The sequence below is a fragment of the Labrus bergylta genome, chromosome 12, assembly GCF_963930695.1.
Source record: "Labrus bergylta chromosome 12, fLabBer1.1, whole genome shotgun sequence".
NCBI lineage: Eukaryota > Metazoa > Chordata > Actinopteri > Labriformes > Labridae > Labrus > Labrus bergylta.
In genome coordinates this window covers 15,086,152-15,107,437 of record NC_089206.1, presented here as the reverse complement: position 1 = coordinate 15,107,437, position 21,286 = coordinate 15,086,152, and the positions used below count along the sequence as shown (strand labels likewise).

The 21,286-nt window shown below is 40.0% G+C and overlaps 2 protein-coding genes across 5 annotated transcripts; both read left to right on the top strand.

Annotated features, from left to right (window-relative positions):
• Window positions 1-1,788: 1,788 nt before the first annotated feature.
• On the top strand, window positions 1,789-9,388 carry lad1 (ladinin). Of its 2 annotated transcripts, XM_020635069.2 has the most exons (14): window positions 1,789-1,949; window positions 2,600-2,773; window positions 3,281-3,563; window positions 4,880-4,953; window positions 5,415-5,586; window positions 5,868-5,960; window positions 6,222-6,265; window positions 6,341-6,383; window positions 6,677-6,720; window positions 7,359-7,425; window positions 7,518-7,652; window positions 7,766-7,855; window positions 8,548-8,673; window positions 8,824-9,388. In XM_020635069.2, exons 1-13 carry the CDS (start codon window positions 1,912-1,914, stop codon window positions 8,644-8,646), a joined length of 1,356 nt encoding a protein of 451 aa, XP_020490725.2. In that variant the 5' UTR covers window positions 1,789-1,911; the 3' UTR covers window positions 8,647-8,673; window positions 8,824-9,388. The 2 variants fall into 2 exon arrangements, with proteins under 2 accessions (XP_020490725.2, XP_065817085.1); XM_065961013.1 differs by lacking the exon at window positions 5,868-5,960.
• A 287-nt stretch (window positions 9,389-9,675) lies between these two features.
• Window positions 9,676-19,117, top strand: tnnt2a (troponin T type 2a (cardiac)). 3 transcript variants are annotated; one of them, XM_065961015.1, is made up of 15 exons: window positions 9,676-9,834; window positions 9,965-10,034; window positions 10,155-10,632; window positions 10,945-11,019; window positions 11,950-12,006; window positions 14,129-14,170; window positions 14,468-14,492; window positions 15,752-15,815; window positions 16,132-16,248; window positions 16,343-16,420; window positions 16,521-16,631; window positions 16,729-16,838; window positions 16,981-17,071; window positions 17,156-17,196; window positions 18,905-19,117. In XM_065961015.1, the coding sequence occupies exons 3-15, from the start codon at window positions 10,503-10,505 to the stop codon at window positions 18,936-18,938; spliced, it is 975 nt and encodes a 324-aa protein (XP_065817087.1). In that variant the 5' UTR covers window positions 9,676-9,834; window positions 9,965-10,034; window positions 10,155-10,502; the 3' UTR covers window positions 18,939-19,117. The 3 variants fall into 3 exon arrangements, with proteins under 3 accessions (XP_065817087.1, XP_065817086.1, XP_065817088.1); XM_065961014.1 differs by having other exon boundaries at window positions 10,942-11,019; XM_065961016.1 differs by lacking the exon at window positions 10,945-11,019.
• Window positions 19,118-21,286: the final 2,169 nt, after the last annotated feature.

Genomic DNA, 21,286 nt, shown 5'->3' with positions numbered 1-21,286 from the left:
TTTGTTTGTGGGTTTTTTTTTTTTTTTAATAAAGAAAACTGGAAATCTTCACCTTGCAAAGGATGAGTCTCATTTGCAGTGTGCAAGCTTTATATGTTAGGCGATACAGAAGAGATATCATAGCATTTCTTTGCAGTCATATGTAGAATAGATTTAAATCTATGGCTTCGCAGAGTCTTACTTTTTGGTGTGGGCTGATTGGCTCACCACTTTTATATGGACAGAAATATCTCAACAACTGTTGAATGGATTACTGTTGAATTTTGTAGAGACATTTATATCCCACTCAGGATTAATTGTAATCACTTTGGTGATCCGCTGACCTTTCATCCAGCGCCATCATCTTGTAAAATATCAATCTCTTTCATACTTAGGATCATATCCAAATAAGTGTTTGACTAATAACATTCTCATAAGATTCAGATGTACTTGCTCTACTGTGTTAGGTGCTAATTAGCACACGCTAGCCAAAAGGTGTGTACATCTAATGCATAAGCAATTCTGCAAGAGAGCAAACTTCTGCTGATATGCTTATGTCTGCCAGCTGCCCACACTAACATCCTGCGCACAGTTTTTTTTTTAGCTGCTGTCTGTTTTGCATACCCATAAAGCAGACTCAGAGAACTGCCTCCTTTATGGCACTTTAATCATAATTGTCTTATCAAGGTTGATGCAAACAGCTTGTGACACCAATTACAGTCACAGTTTCCCTCATGCCACAGGAGCATTTATATGAACACTGCAGCAGCATAGACACACAATCTTCTCTGCTGACGCATGCTTCACTTCTTAGGGAACATGCAAACTAGACACATGCAGTATGATAACATCTTAATGGTTCAAACTACAAGCAAGCCTTATTTAGTCAAGAGCGAACTTCTAGCCCAATTATACAAAGAATACAGGCTATCAGTATGAGCATCAAATGATACATTTAATCTTCAATTCTAAAAGGAGCTCACCTTCAATTGGCTATTGTGGGTCCACAGTCTGTGATACAGGTGGTACAGTCATGTGAGGTGGTGGGTGTGTTGGACTGAGTCTGGGTCAGAGTCCAACACCGGGCTACAGACAGGTGTGGCCTCACACAGCATTGAACACAGTCTGACTCACACTGTAGATAGAAAAAAAATATTTATACTATATATTTATATTAAATATATATGTTTTTAAAATATACTTTAAAAGTAGGCTAGCCTACATTTATCATTTAAATTCAGCTTTGTCATCCTTGTATTGTCCTGTCATTGTGATATTTTTATATTTTATATTTATTATATTATATATATATTTTATATTTATTTATTATTATTTTTATATATATATTTTTGTTACTTTACAATTTCATGAATGACAGTGGGTTTATCTTTATCATAACTGTACATTATCTTCAATAAGGCTACTGAGTTGGCTTAAACAAATACTGAGTTAGCTTAGCTTAGTTTGCTGAACAAAATAGCCTGACGTAACTTTATAACTGCCACCATACATGATGGAGAAGATCGCTCTCTCTCTCTCTCTCTCCCTCCCTCTCTCTCTCTTCCCCTCCCTCTCTCTCTCTCTTCCCTCTCTCTCTTCCCCTCCCTCTCTCTCTCTCTTCCCCCCTCTCTCTCTATCTCTCTCTCTCTCCCTCCCTCTCTCTCTCTCTCTCTCTCTCCCTCTCCTTCTCTCTCTCTCTCTTCCCCCCTCTCTCTCTCTCCCTCTCTCGCTCTCGCTTCCCCCCCCCCTCTCTCTCTCCCTCAGGTGGGTAGTTTACCTTTGCTGTCACGTGACTGAGCTGCACCGGGGTAAAGGTGCTTTGTGCCGCTCTGACTGTAATTTGACTGCCGCCCTCAGAGTCCCAGTCAGTTGACTCTTTTTGTGTCTGTGAGCGAAGTTCTCCTGAACACGGTAACCTATAGGCAACTCAATATGTCCATCAGTCGGAAGAACTGGTCGGCTCTGTCCAGGTAAGATAAAAGCTAAAATACTCTGAATAGAAAATGAAACCTTTGAGAGCACCATCCGCAACTGCTGCTGTTTTGACAAGTGATGTATTGAAGTCATGCTTTATTCATCGAGCTAGTCTTAAAAGTCTCAACTTCAATCTTTAAGCCAGATACAATACTTGAGCATATTTCCATTTTAATTTGGGGACTTTAGTCAGCAGCCTAGTGAACCCACAGTAGGCTATCCAAATGAAACAATATGCACTATTCTGTTTTATTCAGTGTCCATATTGTTATCACAGGCACTTCTTGCTTAGCTGTGATATTTTAAAATGTATTAAGTCCCTGTTGGTTTTGGGCTTTCAGTTAAAGTCACGACCAGAAATAAGTTAGGTTTGTGTCAAGGTCAGATAAGCAAACAAATGTGCCTCTACAGTATAGACTACTTATAAGCAGTTGAAGAACAAGTAAAGCAGGTTCTGTGTAACCGTTAGCCTTTAATAATCCTTTACAGCAACCAAAACAGGCCGTTAAATCAATTCACTCTGAAGATTTCATGAAAGATTCATGACTTACATGTCGAGACTGTTACCTTAATATCACTCAGGCCTGGTGTATACCTCAGTTTCGTCTTTTTTGACGCCATGTGTTCGTTCTGACTCTGTCCCCAGCCTAGCGCGCCAGTGGACGGTGGAGGATGAGGAGGAGGTGGAGAGGGAGAATAGAAGGAGGGTGAAGAGCTTGATCATCACCAGTGACTTCGACGCTGAAGACAGCCAAACACCCAGAGACACAAAAACCACTGAGAGCGCCTCTGGGAAAGACGCCCCGGGTGACCTGAGCAGGTTATTTCTCATGATTTCCTAAAGCAGGATGATTGATTTGTACCTGCCAAAGCTTTGTCAAAGATTTATAGACTGATCTGAACATGATCTTGTAGCTGTAGCTTCTCTGCTGTTTCTTTTTTTTTTGTAAGAGGATCATAGGGATGCTAGTATGTGCAAATCAATGTTCTTGGATTGCACACGTTTTGCCCCACGGAAGTGTGTCATATGTATACTTTTCAAACACATGGATAAACCTGATACCATGCGTGGCAGGCACAACACGCTGTCAAAAACACCACCAGCTAGATTACCTGAAGCAGAAGTAGTTTTCAAAGAGAGAGAGAGAGAGAGAGAGGAACTACAGAGCCCTTCTTTACAGAAACCTGATCAGACATTTGAGTGACCGGTTCTTTTTTTTTTTTCTACTACTTGAAACTATCCATCATACATATTAGCCTCTCACAAGTGTGTGTGTGTGTGTGTGTGTGTGTGTGTGTGTGTGTGTGTGTGTACTGGGATTTTCAGTGTGGAGCAGATTCAGCTGGATTTTGTGGAGATGCTGCGTGTCCGTGATGAAAAGCGGAGACTGAGGCACGTGGAGGCGCTGAGACGACAGAAGGAGGTTGGGGAGGATGAGGCGGCGGCCTGCAGTGGAGGAGCCAGGGTGGAGCTACTGGGGGACTTGGATGAGGAAGAGGGTGGTTTGTTTTCCCCCATAAAAGCCACTAAACCAGAACCACCACTCAAATCCACATCTCACAGTCCGGGGAATGGCAGCAGCAGCAGCACCAACACCACAAACAGACAAGTAAGACTGGAGCTACTCTGTGTTTCAGCAGAGTAAAACAAAGGCCTTTATTTAGTCAAGCCACTTGATTTGAAGACAGGAGGTTTCAGAACGCAACACATCCAAGAGGCTTACAGCAATGCTAGCAGCTTTTACTTAGCCGCAGTTCGCTTTTGAGCGCAATGCTAACCTTAGCATGCTGGCATGGTCCCAATAACAGAAGTGAGTAGTGTTTGCAATGATCACAATCTGAGTGTAGAACCTTGGCACGCTCCGATTTGATCATTAGCGATGGCCTTTTTGGTTTGCTAATTAGCACTTAGCAAAATAAACATTTTAATGATACTGAAAGTGCTCGATGAAAAGTCACAGGACCACCAAAGTGATGCAGGTAAATCAGCTGGGATCCATGAATGCCCAATTGTACCAAATGTTGGGTAACTCCAAGCACAAGATGTTGAGATGTATTGAGGCATAAGCAACAGCTTTCAACAACTAGTCAGGCTAAAGCGAGAGAGTAGAGTAACACTGTACAGAGAAATATGACAAAATATGTCATCCAATAATGGATATTAGAGGCAGATTCAAAGAGGAGGATTCACTGACAACCAGGCTAACATAGCCGTCCTTAGAGCTATACCACCAACATGGCGAAAAATGACAAAAGAAAGTTCAAGCTGCCTTTACAGACAGTCAAATCCTTTGACAAGCTCTATATAAACCTTCACTCACATCAGAAGTAGTCGTGCTTCAGTTAGTGTTGGCACAGCGGCAGCCGATAGTGCCACCCTGCAGAGTGGTTAATCACAGTTAACTGTTACCCCACACGGAGAGTGACACAGGTTAATCATTTTCTAGATTCTAAAACAGCAACAGCAACTTTTTTTTTTTTTCCGCTGCTTAGGAAGGCGACAGATATCAACATTACATTTTCTGTATACCTGGAAAGACTCAGTGTACGTCACTGAAAATGTTAAGGCGTCTAGAGAGTGTGTGTGATTATCACATATAAACGTGTTTCATACATATCTGTTAGTTATAAACAACATACATCAAATGGTTAATTACACCTTTTCCATCATTTCCTGCTCTGTCACTGGACTCTTCCTATGACTCGAGCAAACATGCAAATCTATAAAACTTTGATAAGGTGTACTTCAGGTCATAATTTGAACTTTATCTTCTCTAACACTAGCAGCTAGCTTTTATTCAGCAGATCTGCAAATGAGGCCCTTAACTGTTCAGCGTTATGTAATGCAAGGTGTGTCTCAGGTGCTGTGTGAAAGCCTGCGTTTGGTGTGCTCATGTTTATTCTCTCCTGTTTGTTTCTTTGTTAGCAAGAAAATGGGAAGTCGTCAGGCCAAGCCCATGATCCCAAGCCAGCGTCCAACCCGACACGCAAGTTTGTCAGGTAAACAAACACCAAATATTGTTTATTATTCAGGTATGTTTTTCTTTTGGGTGGATCAAAAAATAGATCAAACATTATTGAAGAGGAGATAAAGGGTATTGATTCCACACAAGGAAAATTACAATACAGCGGAAGATAGGAACAATGTGTTAGTGAGGCTAAAAAGCAACTGAAAGCAAGATATTCCCTATGTTTATTATGGTTTGGTTAATTATTACAATTGTCATTCATGTAAAGCTATAAACCAGTCTATTCAAAAGACCTATTTATTACAAGACTGCCACCTCTTATCCTTGTTTAGTTATAGTTATCTTAAATGTGGTTGTTTGTCAATGTAGAGCCGGATGGGGGTTGTGATGATTTGAATATACTGCAGCTGTACTGTTGGTCTTGGATCACTGGTTGCCTTCCCAAACACATCTTCAACTGACCTTTCAGCTCACTTGTGTCTGGTTTTGCAGCTCTGTTTCCATCTCACTCGACAAAAGTCCCTCAGCCAGCGGCTGCACATCTCCCATGAGCCCTCGCTCTCCGACGCCCTCGTCATCCTCTCGAGAACACTGGCCGTCACCTTGCCAGAGTCCCTCTCCTCCGGGTGATCAGAGTCCTGTACATAATGGACACACACAGGAGGTATTCTAACCAACATGCTGTCGGCTGGTGAAATTCTGTGTGTGCTTTTGCTTGTCACATAGAAGTTTGGCTGCAAAGTGCTCGCTAAATGCTGGCGCCGCTGCTCGTTGAGTCTGAAGCAACAGCACCCTCCAGTGGTCAAAGAGTAAAAGTTACAGCCTCTGTGCCTATGTAAATAAACTGTACTTGTTTGCATACCTGTGCAGGCAGCCTTAAAAAGTAAACAATTAACATGTGACTGAACACTGCAGTACATTTAACATGATTTTACCTTACCTCAGACCAGTGTGAATGGCTCTCCCAGCAGCAGCAACTTTGAACAGACTCCAAAACCTGCGTTCGTCAGACAGAGCTCCAGGACTATATCTTTCAGGGTAAACACAAGAACAACATTAATTTGTGCTTATTTGACTTTTAAAACATGCTGCAATATCCCATCAGCTGTTATATTATCAGATCAGGGTCATTTGCTTGTGCCACTCAAGCTTCCTGCTCATGCTAATAGCTGAAGTAAAATTGACAGTCTTTTACTGCTGACTGGATGCTTTGTTAACACCCTATAAACATCACACGAGATAGGGCGACTGTGCTGGTCATCGGTGTATCACCACGCACATATGTTTGGCTTTTCACAGATGATGAGGAAGAAAGAAGAGGACAGTTCGCCCCTGCAGAGGAGGTAAAGAAGCATCTTTGTCTTCACATCGAGTGTTTCTGTTCACCTATAAGTGCTGACTGCTTCATTCTGTTGTAGCGCGAGTGTGAGGATGGCCTCCAAGAAGTTTGAATCCAACACAGTAAGACATCTTTTTCTTTGAAATTTTGTAAATAATACAAGTTGAAAATTGTTAAATGACACTGCTCCAGATTCTTTGCTTGATGGCATCCTTTTTTTTTAGTGACATAAGCAGTATGTCATCATCGTGGACCTTCCACAGAAAGGCATTTTGTGCATAGTGATAAGAGTAATACAATTTGATCATATCGGCTAGAAATGTTATAGAAGTTTAAATAAATATTAACTCTGTTAAAGTTGTCTTTAGTTGATTAGCAGTGTGTGGAATGTTAATTATTCTTCGGTTTGGATCAGGACCAAAATGAAGACAAAGACAAAGCGTCATCCTTCCAGAGAAAGTAAGTGTGTATAGTTCAATCATTTTTTATACTTCTACTAAAAGTTGTTTATGTCAGAGAATGTGCATACCCCTGCACCGGTCAATATATACGTATATGCCTTCTATTCAGTGTTAATCTTCACACAATTTTCTAATTTAGTCATAGTCATAGTCTCCTGATGAAAATGTCCTTTATATATTGTCAGATATTAGTCATTTGTTATTGATTTAATTTAGTCAATTAATCACTGACTAAAATTGCACATCATTTCAGTTGAAGAAAATAGAAGATATTTTAGTCAACAAAATCAGACGCGAGCTTTTATTTTTATTATCAGAAGCTCCAGGGGGCGGGGCTTCACAGACCTGCAGGCTGCACATTGTTGTACTCACCACACACGCACACCTTTGATGAAGTATGCTATGGTTTACAGTGATTTTAGAACAGCTGAGGGGGTACGTGACAATCGTCACTTGTAATGTAGTGTTCGTTTCGTCACATTTTCGTCAATTAGATGATGAAGGAATATTATTTATCAAATCGTCGTCTCGTCATCGTCATAGTTGACTAATTTAAAAAGACCTTTGTCAACGAATATTTTCTCCATTTATTTCGTTGACAAGATTAACACTGCTTCTATTATCTGTCTGGTCCAGCTCTCGACAGAGGATTTCATCCAGGTCCATCCAGGAGAAGATGGAGAGACTGGCTCAGGCTGCACAGGTCAGACTCTCAGGCAACAAACATAATGACCAAGCTGAGAGGTTTTTTTTTTTTTTTTTTTAAATACATCTCTCCTTCCTGTATGTGCATAGAAGTCTGAAGTTCTTCGCGCTCCAGACGTGACCCAGAGGACCCTGTTCCTGCTGGACGAGGTGTCCAGGAAGAGAGGTCTCTTTGAGAAGGAGCAGCAAGCGGCAGGCCCCACCAGCCCGGGAATTTCCAGACAGGTACGTTTATCCTTCCTCTTTGCTATCTTAGATTCTCATGTGGCTTTTTAAAAACATGCACGGATATTTTTAGTTTGCAAAAGGCTCTAGTGTTTTTTGCCTCTGTCTTTCAGGAATTTAGAAGCTTCACATCAGGAATGTCTGATCGCATTAACCGCTGGCTTAACAAGACCGGCCCAACTGGGTCTGCACTCAGTCCTACTGTAAGGCCATTTGCATCGTTTTTCGTTGTTTTTTATAGCAATGACAATAAAGATGTATTCTCTTCATTCTATTGCTTGTCGTAAAACTGCATCATGAGAGAAATCACTCAAGTGTAGCATGTGGCTGCTAGAGGGCAGTAGAACTCTTTCAGATTAACTGTGTGTGTCTCAGTGTCCTGATCAGAAACTATGATTCTGTTACTTCTACTTTTCTATGATTTTTTCTTAATTTGAGAGTTGCGTTGTTGATAGATATGTTAAAAAAAATGATTTTGTGTTAAAAAGATGTGTTCAGGCATGGAGTACAGTAAGCCCTTACTAAACCGATTTAGATGAACTCTGTTGTCGTTTCAAAAAAACTTTTTCTCTTCGTTTCAAAAAAACGTTTTCTCTTCAAGAGACTCTGTTCCATCTGGATACATTTACTGAAGAACTTTCCTTTTTTTGAGTTCAAAAACCTTTGAACTGCACACACTAGTTGCCTTGTTAAAAGTTTTCACAGATTTCACAGAATATGTTGCAAAACAGACACCGTCGTCTTTGTGAGAACCCATTGTTTGGGTTATCGTTCTTGATAGAGGAACTTTCTGACTCCTATCAGTGTTTATGAGAAGTATGTCTTTTGCCCTCCTGTCTGATGTATGATGGGATAATTTTCCTGATGAATTGTGTAATCATTTTTCCATTTGTAGGACTTGAGACATGTGGACATCAGCAGCAAAAGGAGCATGTTTGAGAGCAGAGAGGAGGACAGTGTTCTCAAAACCAGCCCTGGAAAAATCTCGAAGTGAAGGACGGCCAATTTATAAACCCTACAGGTAAGATTCATGTCCCATGATGCAGAGAGTAGCTTACAAAAGTATTTGATAACACAGTAAATTTGGTTTGATTCTAGAAACACTTTGTACATCTCTGTAAACTACTCTAACATAACTTTTATTTAATTTTTTAAATTTTATTTCTTGCAGTGATTTCCTGCGCTCCCCTCCCATCTGCAGGATTTAAAAAAATAACAAGAGGACACGAAGAGAACTGGAAGACGACTGACTAATGTTTTTTTTCCACACTTTTTTTGGCACTGCCAAAACACATTGAAGGAAGAGCTAAGGCAAAATGTAGAAATAAAGTGAGGTGAGTTTTGGCTTATGTGTACTGATAAGAAGGATGCTACTCAAATTTAGGAGTCTTCAATCACATATCTTTGCATTGCTTCTCTCTTCTTAGAATAAAAGAGTGCTGTTTCAAACACTGATATACTGTTTAATTTGTTTGGAAAGGAGTTTAAATTTTTTTTTTTTTTTTTAGTGACAAACATATTTACTTTTCAGCTGTTTGCCTCTGTAATTTCAAAAGCACTTTAAAAATGTGTAGGCTAATGGTTCAGGTTTTTTATGGAATTTTTTAATGTGGGAATCCTGGAGTTATAAATGTATGTAGTTTTTTTGTAATCTGCCATAATATATATATTTTGTTCTTTGTCATAATGGGCACGTCACAGCCTGTCTAAAGAATTAAATGTTTCATTGCCACAAATTTGTATTATTGATTTCTTTATTATTAAGTCACATACCTAAACATAACCACAGCAACTAGTCTGTAAGGCTCCATTTACCTTGACACAGGAAGGATGTAGATAGGACTTGAATGTCTGTTTTTTTTCAGTGGCAGGCTGCCACACAAAGGTGACACAGAAGAGTGTGTGTGTATGTGTCTATGTTTGAATCACCGTGAGCAACTGTGGCTTTATCACCGTCACACAGCAACCTTTTTAGGGAATGATAACTGAGTGCACGCTATCTTACGAAGTTATTAATAACACAACAAGGGGTCCTAGAACCTCTTCCCCACAACACAGTCAGTCCCTATACCCTCCAGGACCTCACGTTGTCTGTGAGTTAACAAAAGCAGGGAGCTCTCCTCTGCTGCGCATCGAGTCTCCCCATCAGCGTTCTGTCTTCAGAACTACAGCAGACCCTCAGGTAAGACTCCCCTCGTTTAATGTGTTTGCGCAGCGAGGATGCTGTATTTGGGTGATATCATTTCAAAACCAAAATGAAGTGGTGAAAATGGGATTCAAACAAGAGCTTGTGAATGCTGTTTCATTTTCAGACTCACTGGTGCACACCTGAACGCTCCCTGCCATGTCTGACAACGAGGAGGTGGTGGAGGAGTACGAGGAGTTAGTTAAAGCTTGTTTTTCAAACATAGAAATATCACGCTCTGTTTTTTCAAAGTGCTGAAATGTGATTGTCTCTATTGTATCAGAAGAATAACATACGTACATGTTTGCATTTCACAGGGAGGTGGAAGGTAAGAACTCTCCCATCCGTGCAGTATACATGTTAGTACACATTACAGGGGCTTTAAAAGACATGTGAATACATTCCTGCAGTCATGTCTGCTATGTAGGAAAATGACACATTAAGCTACAATTCAGAAAACAAATATATATATACTGCCTGTGTGTCAACTTAGCATAAAGCTAAAACTGTTATATTTACAATATAGTTAACTAATGTACAATATCATCTTTTTTTTTGCTCAAGGTTGATTGCACTGTGTTAATAAGTGTGTTTTAACCAGAAGTTGTTCTTGTTGATTCTTGTTGAACTTCCGCAGGATGTTAATTTGATTGTTCAGGATTTCGATGGTGATTTTCTTTCTTCCTGTTCTACTCTTGCTTGTAATTACTTCACATTTTACGGTATGTGTTTCTGTTATTTTCTTCTTTTGTTTATGTTCCTGGCTGTATTATTCAGAAGAAGAGGCTGCTGAAGGTATGTGGGGGGGAAGTCAGAAATGAGTCATTTGTGGTTTTGTTTCACTATTGCACCATTTCTGCCATTCTCCCGAACAACAGATGGATTGATAAAGTTTGTTTTCACCTGACACTCAGGGTAGCCATCACTGACATTCATGCATCATGGATCAGTCATGCTTTCTTTCTTTCTTTCTTTCTTTCTTTCACTCTCTCCTTCTCTTTCATTCTTTCTCACTCCCTTTCTCTGCATGAACGCTGCTGGCTGGCTGGCTGGCTGGCTGGCTGGCTGGCTGGCTTTGCTAAACCACTCTGTGCTTCTGCTTAGCAGGGGAGCAGGGGGTAGAGGAGGAAGAGGAGGAGGTGCAGCAGGAGGAGGAGGAGGAGGAGGAGGGGGCAGAGGAAGGTACTGCTTGTGCTTTGAGCTGGAAGCCTTTAAATACTTGACTGATAGTAACTCATGCTGGTTTTGCGGACATGATGAAAGTACTTTGAGATTTTTTCCTGTGAAATTTTGACCTTCCAATCAGAGAAATACAGAACGGCCAATGCTCCTTATACACACTCACAGTGACTGGGAGCAATAATATGATACCAGATAGAATTCTAACTATCAAATGCAATGCTCAAATATACTTCTGTGGGTTTTTATACCTAATGATACACAAATGTTTTACATGTAAGTGTTTAGTCTTTACTTCCTGTTTGATCATTCATTTGGGACTTTCCTCAATCACCCCTAATGTCCTGAAAATAATGCCTGAACTGATCATTAACTTGTGGACTTCCAGATTTCTGCTTTATCGCATGTTTTGATTGCGCTAAAGCCAGAGTTTGAACTGTATGCTGTTACCACATCTGTCTGACTCCAAACACACACACGTACATGCACACAAACACACACTCCACTTCACAGGCTCTTGAGTGCTCTCTGCTTCAAATACCAGAATTGGGTAGCTCATTCTGAACAGATCTCTTGTTATCTCTCGCTCTGAAAGACTTTCCATGGGAATTCTGTTGTCTCTTCTCTGGAACACAGGGTCAGCCAGTAGCAGGAACTCACACAGCGTGGAGTCATGAGTCATGAATCAAGAGGCTCAAACAAACTCCAGGCTTAGCAGAAAGAGAGAAAACCTATTTAATAAGATTTAGCAGCTGCTTTTTTTTTTTTTTTTTTTTTTTTATCTTGTTCATCTCGCCATGAACTTTTGAAAAATAACAGAATACTGACAAGAACGACTTGAGCTCTCGAAGAAGGCAGTGAGTCAACATCACACCCTGAATGTCAAGATGTGTCACAGATATATCACTTTCATTGTTTGTCTTTCTTTGCCAGAGGACACGCAGGAAGAGGAAAAAACAGCTGCAGGGGAGGAGGCGAACGAAGAACATGGTGAGGGGTCCAAAGTTGAAAACATTTGTTGTTGACAGCTTAGTAGCTAGCTCAGTGTTTTGTTGGCTACGTGTTGTTAACTAAGCGATGATCAATTCTCTGTGTCTGTAACTATCAGTCAGACGCTGATGGGAAAGTAATGTGCTATCTCAGTAACATATCACTTTGGTATGTGAGAGTCTGGAGCTAGTTGATAAGTTTTTTTTTTCAGTGACAGTCTTAGTCACAGCAGACACAGACACTAAGAATAATCCCCAGGCCTCCACGTCCCTCCCGTCCCTCAGGCTCTTAATTATTAGTCAGAATTAAGTATAAGATGAAGCTTAATCAGCAATATTTAGCCCAGGTGTTTCTCTATGGTGTCACCATTCATATGAAAGAAGGGAGGTGTTGGTAAGATTCACTCACCTGTTCATGTGTCATCTTTGACTTCTAATCAGTCAACGCCTAAAAAGACTCCTGTAGTCTGTCACCTGACATGTTCCTCACATGGACAGGTGATTTATCTTCCAGCCCAAATGCTCTTCGAATGCAGCGTATGTTCTGCCTGTTCAGTTCATAATCGGAGAGACTTTTGATTACCTTTGATTAAGACCCAAGTATGGCTTCATGCGGTCTGACTTTTGGTCAATAAATCTACCATAAAAAAAAAAAGTAAATTCTGGTTTTACACTCTGTAATTGAGAGACATGATTCTTACACACATGGTCCCGAAATACACACACACATACACAAACAGTACCTGATGTCAAAGTGGGGCTGATACACACTCCTACACAGCCCACCAGAGCTGTTGGGGGTTCAGTGCCTCACTCAAGGGAACTTCAGCAGTACTCGGTTGTGATCTGGCACCTCTGCTGCAACCAGACCATCTTCCATAATACGGTCTGCACCGGGACTTGAGCCGGCGACCCTCCGGTTCCCAACCCAAGTCCCTACAGACTGAGATACTGCTGTCCTTTTTTAAAGTTGTAGACCAAAGTGAAGTATTTCAACAACTATATGATGGGGTGTCATGAAATTTTAGCCATATTCATAATAGGGCCTGTGTCCATTATACTTTTGTCTTGTTTTTGTTTTTTTAAAGAATGATTTATCCAGATGCAGATTTTTAGAGATGACCAAATCCAGATTATTTTTGCTCTAAATGGGATTTAATTCTACATGGTTTGTCCAAAGGGGGCGCCAAAATACACACAAAGTCGAAGATCCTGAAACTTAAATTGGATATATTATATTTTATATTAACAGTATTTTAGAGAGGAAAAAAATGTCTTTTTCATTAACCTTTGTCATACTTACAATTTTTTAGATCAAGAGCAAAACAATTTTGGACTACCTGATCATAACTTATTCTGTTACATTTTTTCTTCTTCTTTGAACGACTTGTTTTCAAGATGTGATTTAATCTAATAGCGTTAGTAAAATCAGATTACTTTTTTTAAAATTGTAATTCAATGAATACTAATAACTTGCTGATTCTCTCACTATTCATTCAGCTCTACCAGCAGGTCAAAATTTCTGCCTCCTAGACTTTGGTGAACTGTATTTTTATCTTGCACCAATGTCAGATCATTTGTCTCACCTTCCACTTCGGTTTATTACCTGCAAAACGAATGACATATCCATCAGGCTCAGCAGTAACTTACATTTAGAGCTAATTCACAATTACTAGCATGCTCACACTGAACACAGCTGATAGTCCAGCGTTTTAGGGGGAAAAAAACACCTGTAGAATTCCTCCCTCCTTTATGGTGTCTCTAAAACAAAAGCTTCAGCTGCCTTTGAGTGTCATTCAGAGGTCAGAGATACCATACCTTCCATGGTGAGAAACTGCTTATTAACAAGTCTGGTGTCTCTAGTCAGCCAACACCACCTCTCCAGAGTGCTATTCATGATTCATGACACATGCATCACCTCACTTTTAACGCACACCTCAACACTGATAACCAAACAGTACTTTGCTTTTTCTATTTTCTATTTTGGTCTCTTGCTTCTGTTGTTGTACTCTGGAGTATCATTTAGTCCTTCAGCACTCCTGAAACCCTTCTATTTACTGTTCTGAACTCATGAGACACACAAACACACTCAAACCCTGTTAAGTCTATTGTTCTGGTTTCAGATGGCGAAGGGGAAGGGGAAGAGGAGGCCGGGGAAGGAGAAGGTAACGCTGTTGATCTAATCTGCTTCAAAGTCAATGTTGGCACTCCCTACTCTTGTGTTTTTCTTGGATGTACTCAACCTTAACTTTAATCACACCAGATTTAGCCCTAGATGATCTTTCTGCTGAAGTGAATTTCCTGCTGTTATGAGCAGACACACAGACTCTATTGTTTTAAGTTTCTGGCATTACCTGGTAAGATTATAAAAACTAACTGGTGTTTTTATGGTGAGAAAATGTTTGGTCTAGAGGAGCTTATTGTTGTCTTCTCTTTCATTTCTTTCTTTTCTCTGACAACAGAGGAGGAGGCCAAACCAAAATTTAAGTGAGTACCAAAAGAGTTTAACGGCACACATGTACACACTTGCACACAAGAGGTTTATCCTCTCACCAATTTTTATGGTTTAGTTGATTTTGATCCATAATTAGGAAGCCTTTGATTTTAAAGGTGCGCTGTGGTGATTTGGTCGTGAAATTTGAAAGTTGGATTCTATGCTATATTTTCTGAACTGAATACACAAACCTTATTGAAAGGGAAAAAAATGGTCTCCTGGAACACTTTTTGAAGCTAAAAAGCTTCCAGGAGAGTAACGGTTTCACTGTTGCAGGCCCCCCACCAAAACCTCTCACATAGCATTTTATCTTCAGACAGTGTTCCAGAAACCAAATTTTCCTCTGAGGACAGTTTGTGTATAGAGTTATGAACATATACCACAAAATCTGTACACTTCTCCAACTTTCACATTTCACTACCTAAACTCCACAGCGCACCTTTAAGGAATAGTCTCACCTGTTTCACCAATTTAATTAAACGTTAGGCTACCATAATGCCAACAACAGCTTATCTTAAGTTGGCATACAAATCTGTAAACAGCTATACTGGCCCCGTCCAAAAGAAACCAAATCCTCAACTAGCACCTCTTCTGATGAACATGTAATCGTGTTTAATCTACAAAGTTACAGCAACCACACAAAAGCAGTCTGCTACATAAATATGAGGTTTTGATATTTTGGTCCTGTTTCTTTTTATTTATTTTTACTTTTCTTTTCATTTGAGGGCAACTTCTTAGCTTTGTTTGGAGCTGTTTCGTTTTCTTTAGTACCCAGCTGATGCAAAGAGGGAGAAAAATCAGACGTCTTTTTAGAGTCACATCTAAGTTAAATCTTAAAACTAAAACATGATACTTTCCAGCCTTATCTGCTAAACAAAATACAACACAAAACTTGAATGTTGATGTTTAAAGTTTAAAGTTTATTTTGGCAGTAAAGTAATCCAAATGTAGTATTTAGGAGAATAAAGTGTCAGTGTCATTCTTAAGCAATCAAAAACATTGACTATAATCTATTCCTAAAGATGCAACCCAATATGGATATAAGGAAGCTGCTCATAATCATTGGGGACAGGCACAGACATGAGTAACCTTAAGGGACATCTGTTTGGCAAGATGATTCTGCTAATTGAGTTTTTATCCTTATTTGACACCAAATGGGAACGAGACTTGTGTTTTTGTCTTCTACCAAGGTCTACCTCACTTTACCACACAACTGTCTCGTTTGTTTTTTCCTCTTATAAAAACTCTCCAGGCCATTTATCATGCCCAACCTCATCCCTCCTAAGATCCCAGATGGAGAGAAGGTGGATTTTGATGTGAGTGACAGAATAAAAAAATCAGTGCACTGGATCATTGCATACTGTGTTTTAGTGTCTGGCTAATGTTTTTCTTAAATTAAAACATCACCAGATGTTATGTTTAATGGAATATATCTATTTTATAATTTTGGTTAAGTTACTTTCAAGTAAAAACCCTGTATTGTGATTTTACTTTTGATCAGATTCGAGACCATTACCAATTATTGACGTTACGACTTTCTATGATGTGTATACCAATAAACATTGACACACAGCATAAAGCAGAAGAAGCACTGACACCCAACCCCCCCACCCCCACCCCCCCGTTTTGTAGGATATACATCGTAAAAGGATGGAGAAGGACCTGATGGAGCTTCAGACTTTGATCGAGGTTCACTTTGAGAGCAGAAAGAAGGAAGAGGACGAGCTTGTTAATCTCACAAACAGGATTGTGAGAACCTTATTATTATAGCAAACACAATTCAAACTCATAATGTTCAAGATGTGATTTAGGATGTGTTCAAATGTGATGATTCGCCGTGCAGGAGAAGCGTCGGTCTGAGCGCGCGGAGCAGCAAAGAATCCGCAGTGAGAGAGATAAAGAACGACAGAAGCGTCTTGAGGTAGAGTCGAGTTCAAGCTGCTTTGATGCAATTTTCTTTCTCGCATTTTACCAAGCCTCCTCTGCTCCTCTGTTTCTCTCTGGATACATGTTTTTCTTAGGATGAGAGAACTCGTAAGGAGGAGGAAGAGGCCAAGAAGAGGGCCGATGATGATGCTAAGAAGAAGAAGACCCTCACCAGTCTCCACTTTGGAGGCTACATGCAGAAGCTGGTATGTAGGTGGAGGTTTTATAATGGGAGGGTGCTGAAAGTCAAAACGTTAAGGATAGAGACCAGAGCCATGTTCTTTTTTTTCACTTCCCCCAAAGACGGAAAAACGAAGCGGTAAGAGGCAGACTGAGAGAGAGAAGAAGAAGAAGATCCTGAGTGATAGACGCAAAACTCTGGACATAAACAACTTGAGCCAGGACAAACTCAAGTAAGTGGAGATGTATTGTGTCATTTCACCTCAAGATTGTTATTTCCCCCCCCCCTATGATCTGTATTAGGCCTTGAATAACCCTTCAACATCAAAACATCACAAACCACACTGATCTATTGTTTCTGGTTGTGTCCTACAGGGAGAAAGCTCAAGAGCTGTGGGAGTGGATGTACGAGCTGGAGGCAGAAAAGTTTGAACTGCAGTATGAATTTGGCAGACAGAAATATGAGGTGTGTATGTGTTGCAGTATACAACATTATAAAACAAAGATCTAAATTTACCTTATAGAATATTAATTTTTATTTTTTTTCCAGATTAATGTGCTGAGGAATCGTGTCAGTGATCATCAGAAAACGTAAGAATCTAGAATCTTTATCCCCTCTATGTTGCCGAGGACAATTTCATACAGATGAATTCTCCTCACTTATGTTCAAAATTCATAGTCTAGCTTATAGTGTTAAAGGATAAGGATAAAAAAGATGAAAAGAAAGGCACAGGAAACGATCTGTGAGGAGAGGCCAGTAGAGAGGAAATGTGCAACTATTACTCCCGATAAATATTTGACCTTTTACAAAAACCTCAGCTGGAAAAAGCAAGACTTTATATCTGACTTTATTCAAATGTATCCAATTTGAAATCAATATCCATTATCACACCCACATTTCACTTATTGTTTGTGGTTAATATCAGTAACATTACAGACACCAATGAGTCAAAAAAAAAAAAAGACTCTAATGTCCTAATTGTCAACCCTGCTGATGTCTTGGCTCTTGCTGCCCAACAGTCTACATGGTTGAGATGTGGGGGCCAGAAGGGGCCGTGTGGTAGGGTAGGTAGTGTTGAGGAAATTACTAAGACTTGACTTCACACAAACTTAGACAGTTGACACTCCCTAAGCTGTCCTTGGTGTTCTAATCACAGCTGAACTCTATCAGGTCTGACTGACATTAGAGAACAGTGAATAAACCTGATGACGTCTGTACATTAGAATCTAAATAACTACAGAAATTTCTGTTGACTGGGTCTGGTGACGGTGGCAATGCTGTTTGGGTTGTGATGGCCAATAAGGGCCCTGTGGTAGGCCATAGGGGCATAATTTGGGTAAGGGGTTTGTTTATTTCAAATTCACTCCTAGTAAATTACACTTAAAAATGATATGTAAGGCCTTCCAAGCTGGATGTTCTTGAGACGGTTAAACCATGTTTTAAAGAGTTAGTGTCTCTCTATTTTAAGGGCAGGAAAATGTGTTGTTGTGTTGTCTGCGTATAGTGGAACATAAAAACCCATATTCTCTGAAGAATGGACTTTAAGGGGAGGATGTATTTAAAAAAAAAGTGAGTAGATATAATGATCTGGAACAGACCATGACTATGCTCATCGTTTAATGTGTTGAATGCAGCTGTGTGACTCAAAAGGATAACAAATGGATGAGTTCCCAGAGTCAGTGGCTAATAAAAGCGCCTGAAAAAGATTTAAGAACTACTTTAACTGGAACACCTCAAGAATTCCATGTATGTTTAGAGAAATGTAACTGTATGAGAACAGCTTTCTCCTAAGTGTTTTGTAGGAACGGGAGTTTAGAAATCATTCATACATTTGAGAGGACTAAGATTTAGATAGATGGTTTCACTGCTGCATGTTGAATATTTGCTGATGATCCAACCGTCCAATAAAGGGTTACAATGGCTTACTTCACTGCTTCTCTTTTTAGATCATTCGCTAGCCAAAAAGTCCTGAGCGATGTATGCCAAAACAGCCCTGGTCTTACTTTACTCATCTTTAAAAGCTTTCAAATCCCCTGGAGGCTGACTGGGAGAGCTGGCTGTCTAACTGGGTGTGGCGGGCAGTCAGGTCATCTGTCACACCAGTTGATGACACGCTGAAAGACTCCTTCTTTGAATGTCTTTGTCATAATAGTCTTCCCTTTTCTTTTTTTTTGGAGTGAATGACAGAGGAATCTGCAAACTCTTAATGTCAAGTTGCAACAGTCTCTGTGCTTTTTGCAGACAAACAAGTTGTGCTGCAGCCTTTAGCCTCATGAGACTTTTTCTTGTCTTTAACAGATCCAAGAGGACCAAGAGAGGTCTGAGGAAATAGATGCCGACATGCTGAATGAGAAGTGAAGCCATCAGCCCAGCCCTGCAGTTAATACCTTAATCCAAGCCTTTGATTTCCTACCACACCCCAATCTCACCTCATCATCACATCCTTTTGTTTCGCCCCAACTCAAAGCTTCAGTTTACTTTAGTGTCAATAAAACTGTCTTTATTCAACCATTCCCTTATTTTTCTTTGTTAGATTAATTCACAGAGAGTAAAATTACTCCACAATACATTCAAGACATGAATGTTGAAAGCCTAAAGCAAAGGCAGGAAGAGACATATTCCCACTCATAGACAGGCTCTGACATGACTGAGACTGATATGATGTGATGTGGGCCAACGCCCAGACCTCCATGCAATACACACACACACACACACACACACACACACACACACACACACACACACACACACACACACACACACACACACACACACACACACACACACACACACACACACACACACACACACACACACACACACACACACACACACACACACACACACACACACACACACACACACACACACACACAGATAATTAATCATATGCCTGTAATCCAGGGTGGAAACCCCTCATTAGAAGAAAGGTGTCTCCTCATCCAGCTGGTTTCCAACTTTTCTTCAGCGTCTCTAAAAAATACAAATAAAAAGTACAGGACAACACTTGCTTTTTATCAGAGTATGTGAGTATTGCATGGAGATGCAAAAACTACATATCGCTTAAGTCATTGTTGTGGATCCAATGTGGCAGCCAATGAGCTGGAAAAGGTACAACTTGTTATGAAACTGTGATTTCATTCGGTGATAGAATGAATTGTAATTTTGTTGCCAGATTTCACTAAACTTCTCTCATTTGATTAAAAGCAAACACACTTCACCACAAACCTACTTGTTGTGTTCTAGGGTGGAGTTGCTGCACGTTTATTTTGAGATGCTGATCTACTATTAGCATCTCTACTATATAAATCTACTGTGTCCTAAAATAAACCTAATCAAACAACTTTCAGAACATTTCTAGTTCAATGACAGTATACAAAACTATTAGCTCCCCTCAGAGTAAGGCAATGAAGATTTATTTTAGTGTGTTTTCTAATTTCATCACAATAAGGAGTTGATAAATGAGCATCTGCTCTTTGATTTACTGCTCTATGCTGTGTCACAAAAAGCCTGCTGGCATATGTAACTCAAAACAGATACAGTACATAAGATGACATGTCATGTTGCATTCAAAGACAGAATATATACAAATGTAAGTGTCAAAACCATAAACTGTAAATATTAATGGACAAATCCTGAGTGACGTCACACATCTGTTACTGCAGGGGGTTCTGGAGGCTCATCGGCAGCAGCCGCTGGAAATGCTGTCTCAGCCTAACTTTAAGACAACCTAATGACAGGCTGAGAGCTGGAGCTGAGGAAAATACATCCCCCGTACAGTGTGCCCATGAGGGCAATTACTAATCAGACCGATGTTACTTTTTGTACCAGGCTGTAAATATGTTCATTTGCACAGTAAACACAGGCAAATTTTAAAGGGGTGTGTATGTGACTTGTGGGGCTCCTGCAGCCAGCCTCAAGCAGACCCTCAAAGAACTGCAGGATTTTGCTCTTCTGCATTGGCTTCATTTTTCAACACAGAGGTTGCTGCTTGGTCTAAACATGCTAGCAGAAAGCAAAAATGTGCAATGCATGTAACTAAACATGCAGAAATTATTTTTAACTGTATTTTTTGTAAGGATTTTTGGGGGGCTTTCTATGTCTTAACAGTATTTAGAAAGAGGACAGTGGATAGAGAGTGGGGAATGACGGGGAAAAAAGAGCCACGGGTCTGATTAGAGGCTGGGACGTCCAATTTGATGACCATAGTCTCTCTACATTGGGCGTGCACACTAACCACTATGCTACTGGTGCCCCCAAGTATATTGATATAGTTAGACATGACAAAGGTGTTTTTTTTCTGCTTTGTGCAAAGAAAAACAAAAACACAAAAGATGATTTAGAATAAATCAATGAAAACTCACCATACATGCTTCAGTCAGACTCCCACACATCATTTAGAAAATACAGCTGAAAGGCTTTACACTTTGTTTTTTATAGTTGTCTCGGAGTCAGAGAACGGCATGCACACACCACAGAAAATCTGCTGGAATGTGAACTTGGAGCTTAATGACTTCAAGACATTTACAAGAAATGATAACCAGGGATGATGTGTCTTCCAAAATGGCTCTTATTGAGTAAACATGAAAATTCAGGCAAAGTATGAATCTCTCATTAGCAGATTTAAATGTTCTTTAAAGTTGGGAAGTGAACAAGAAAAAAAAATACAAGCCTATGATG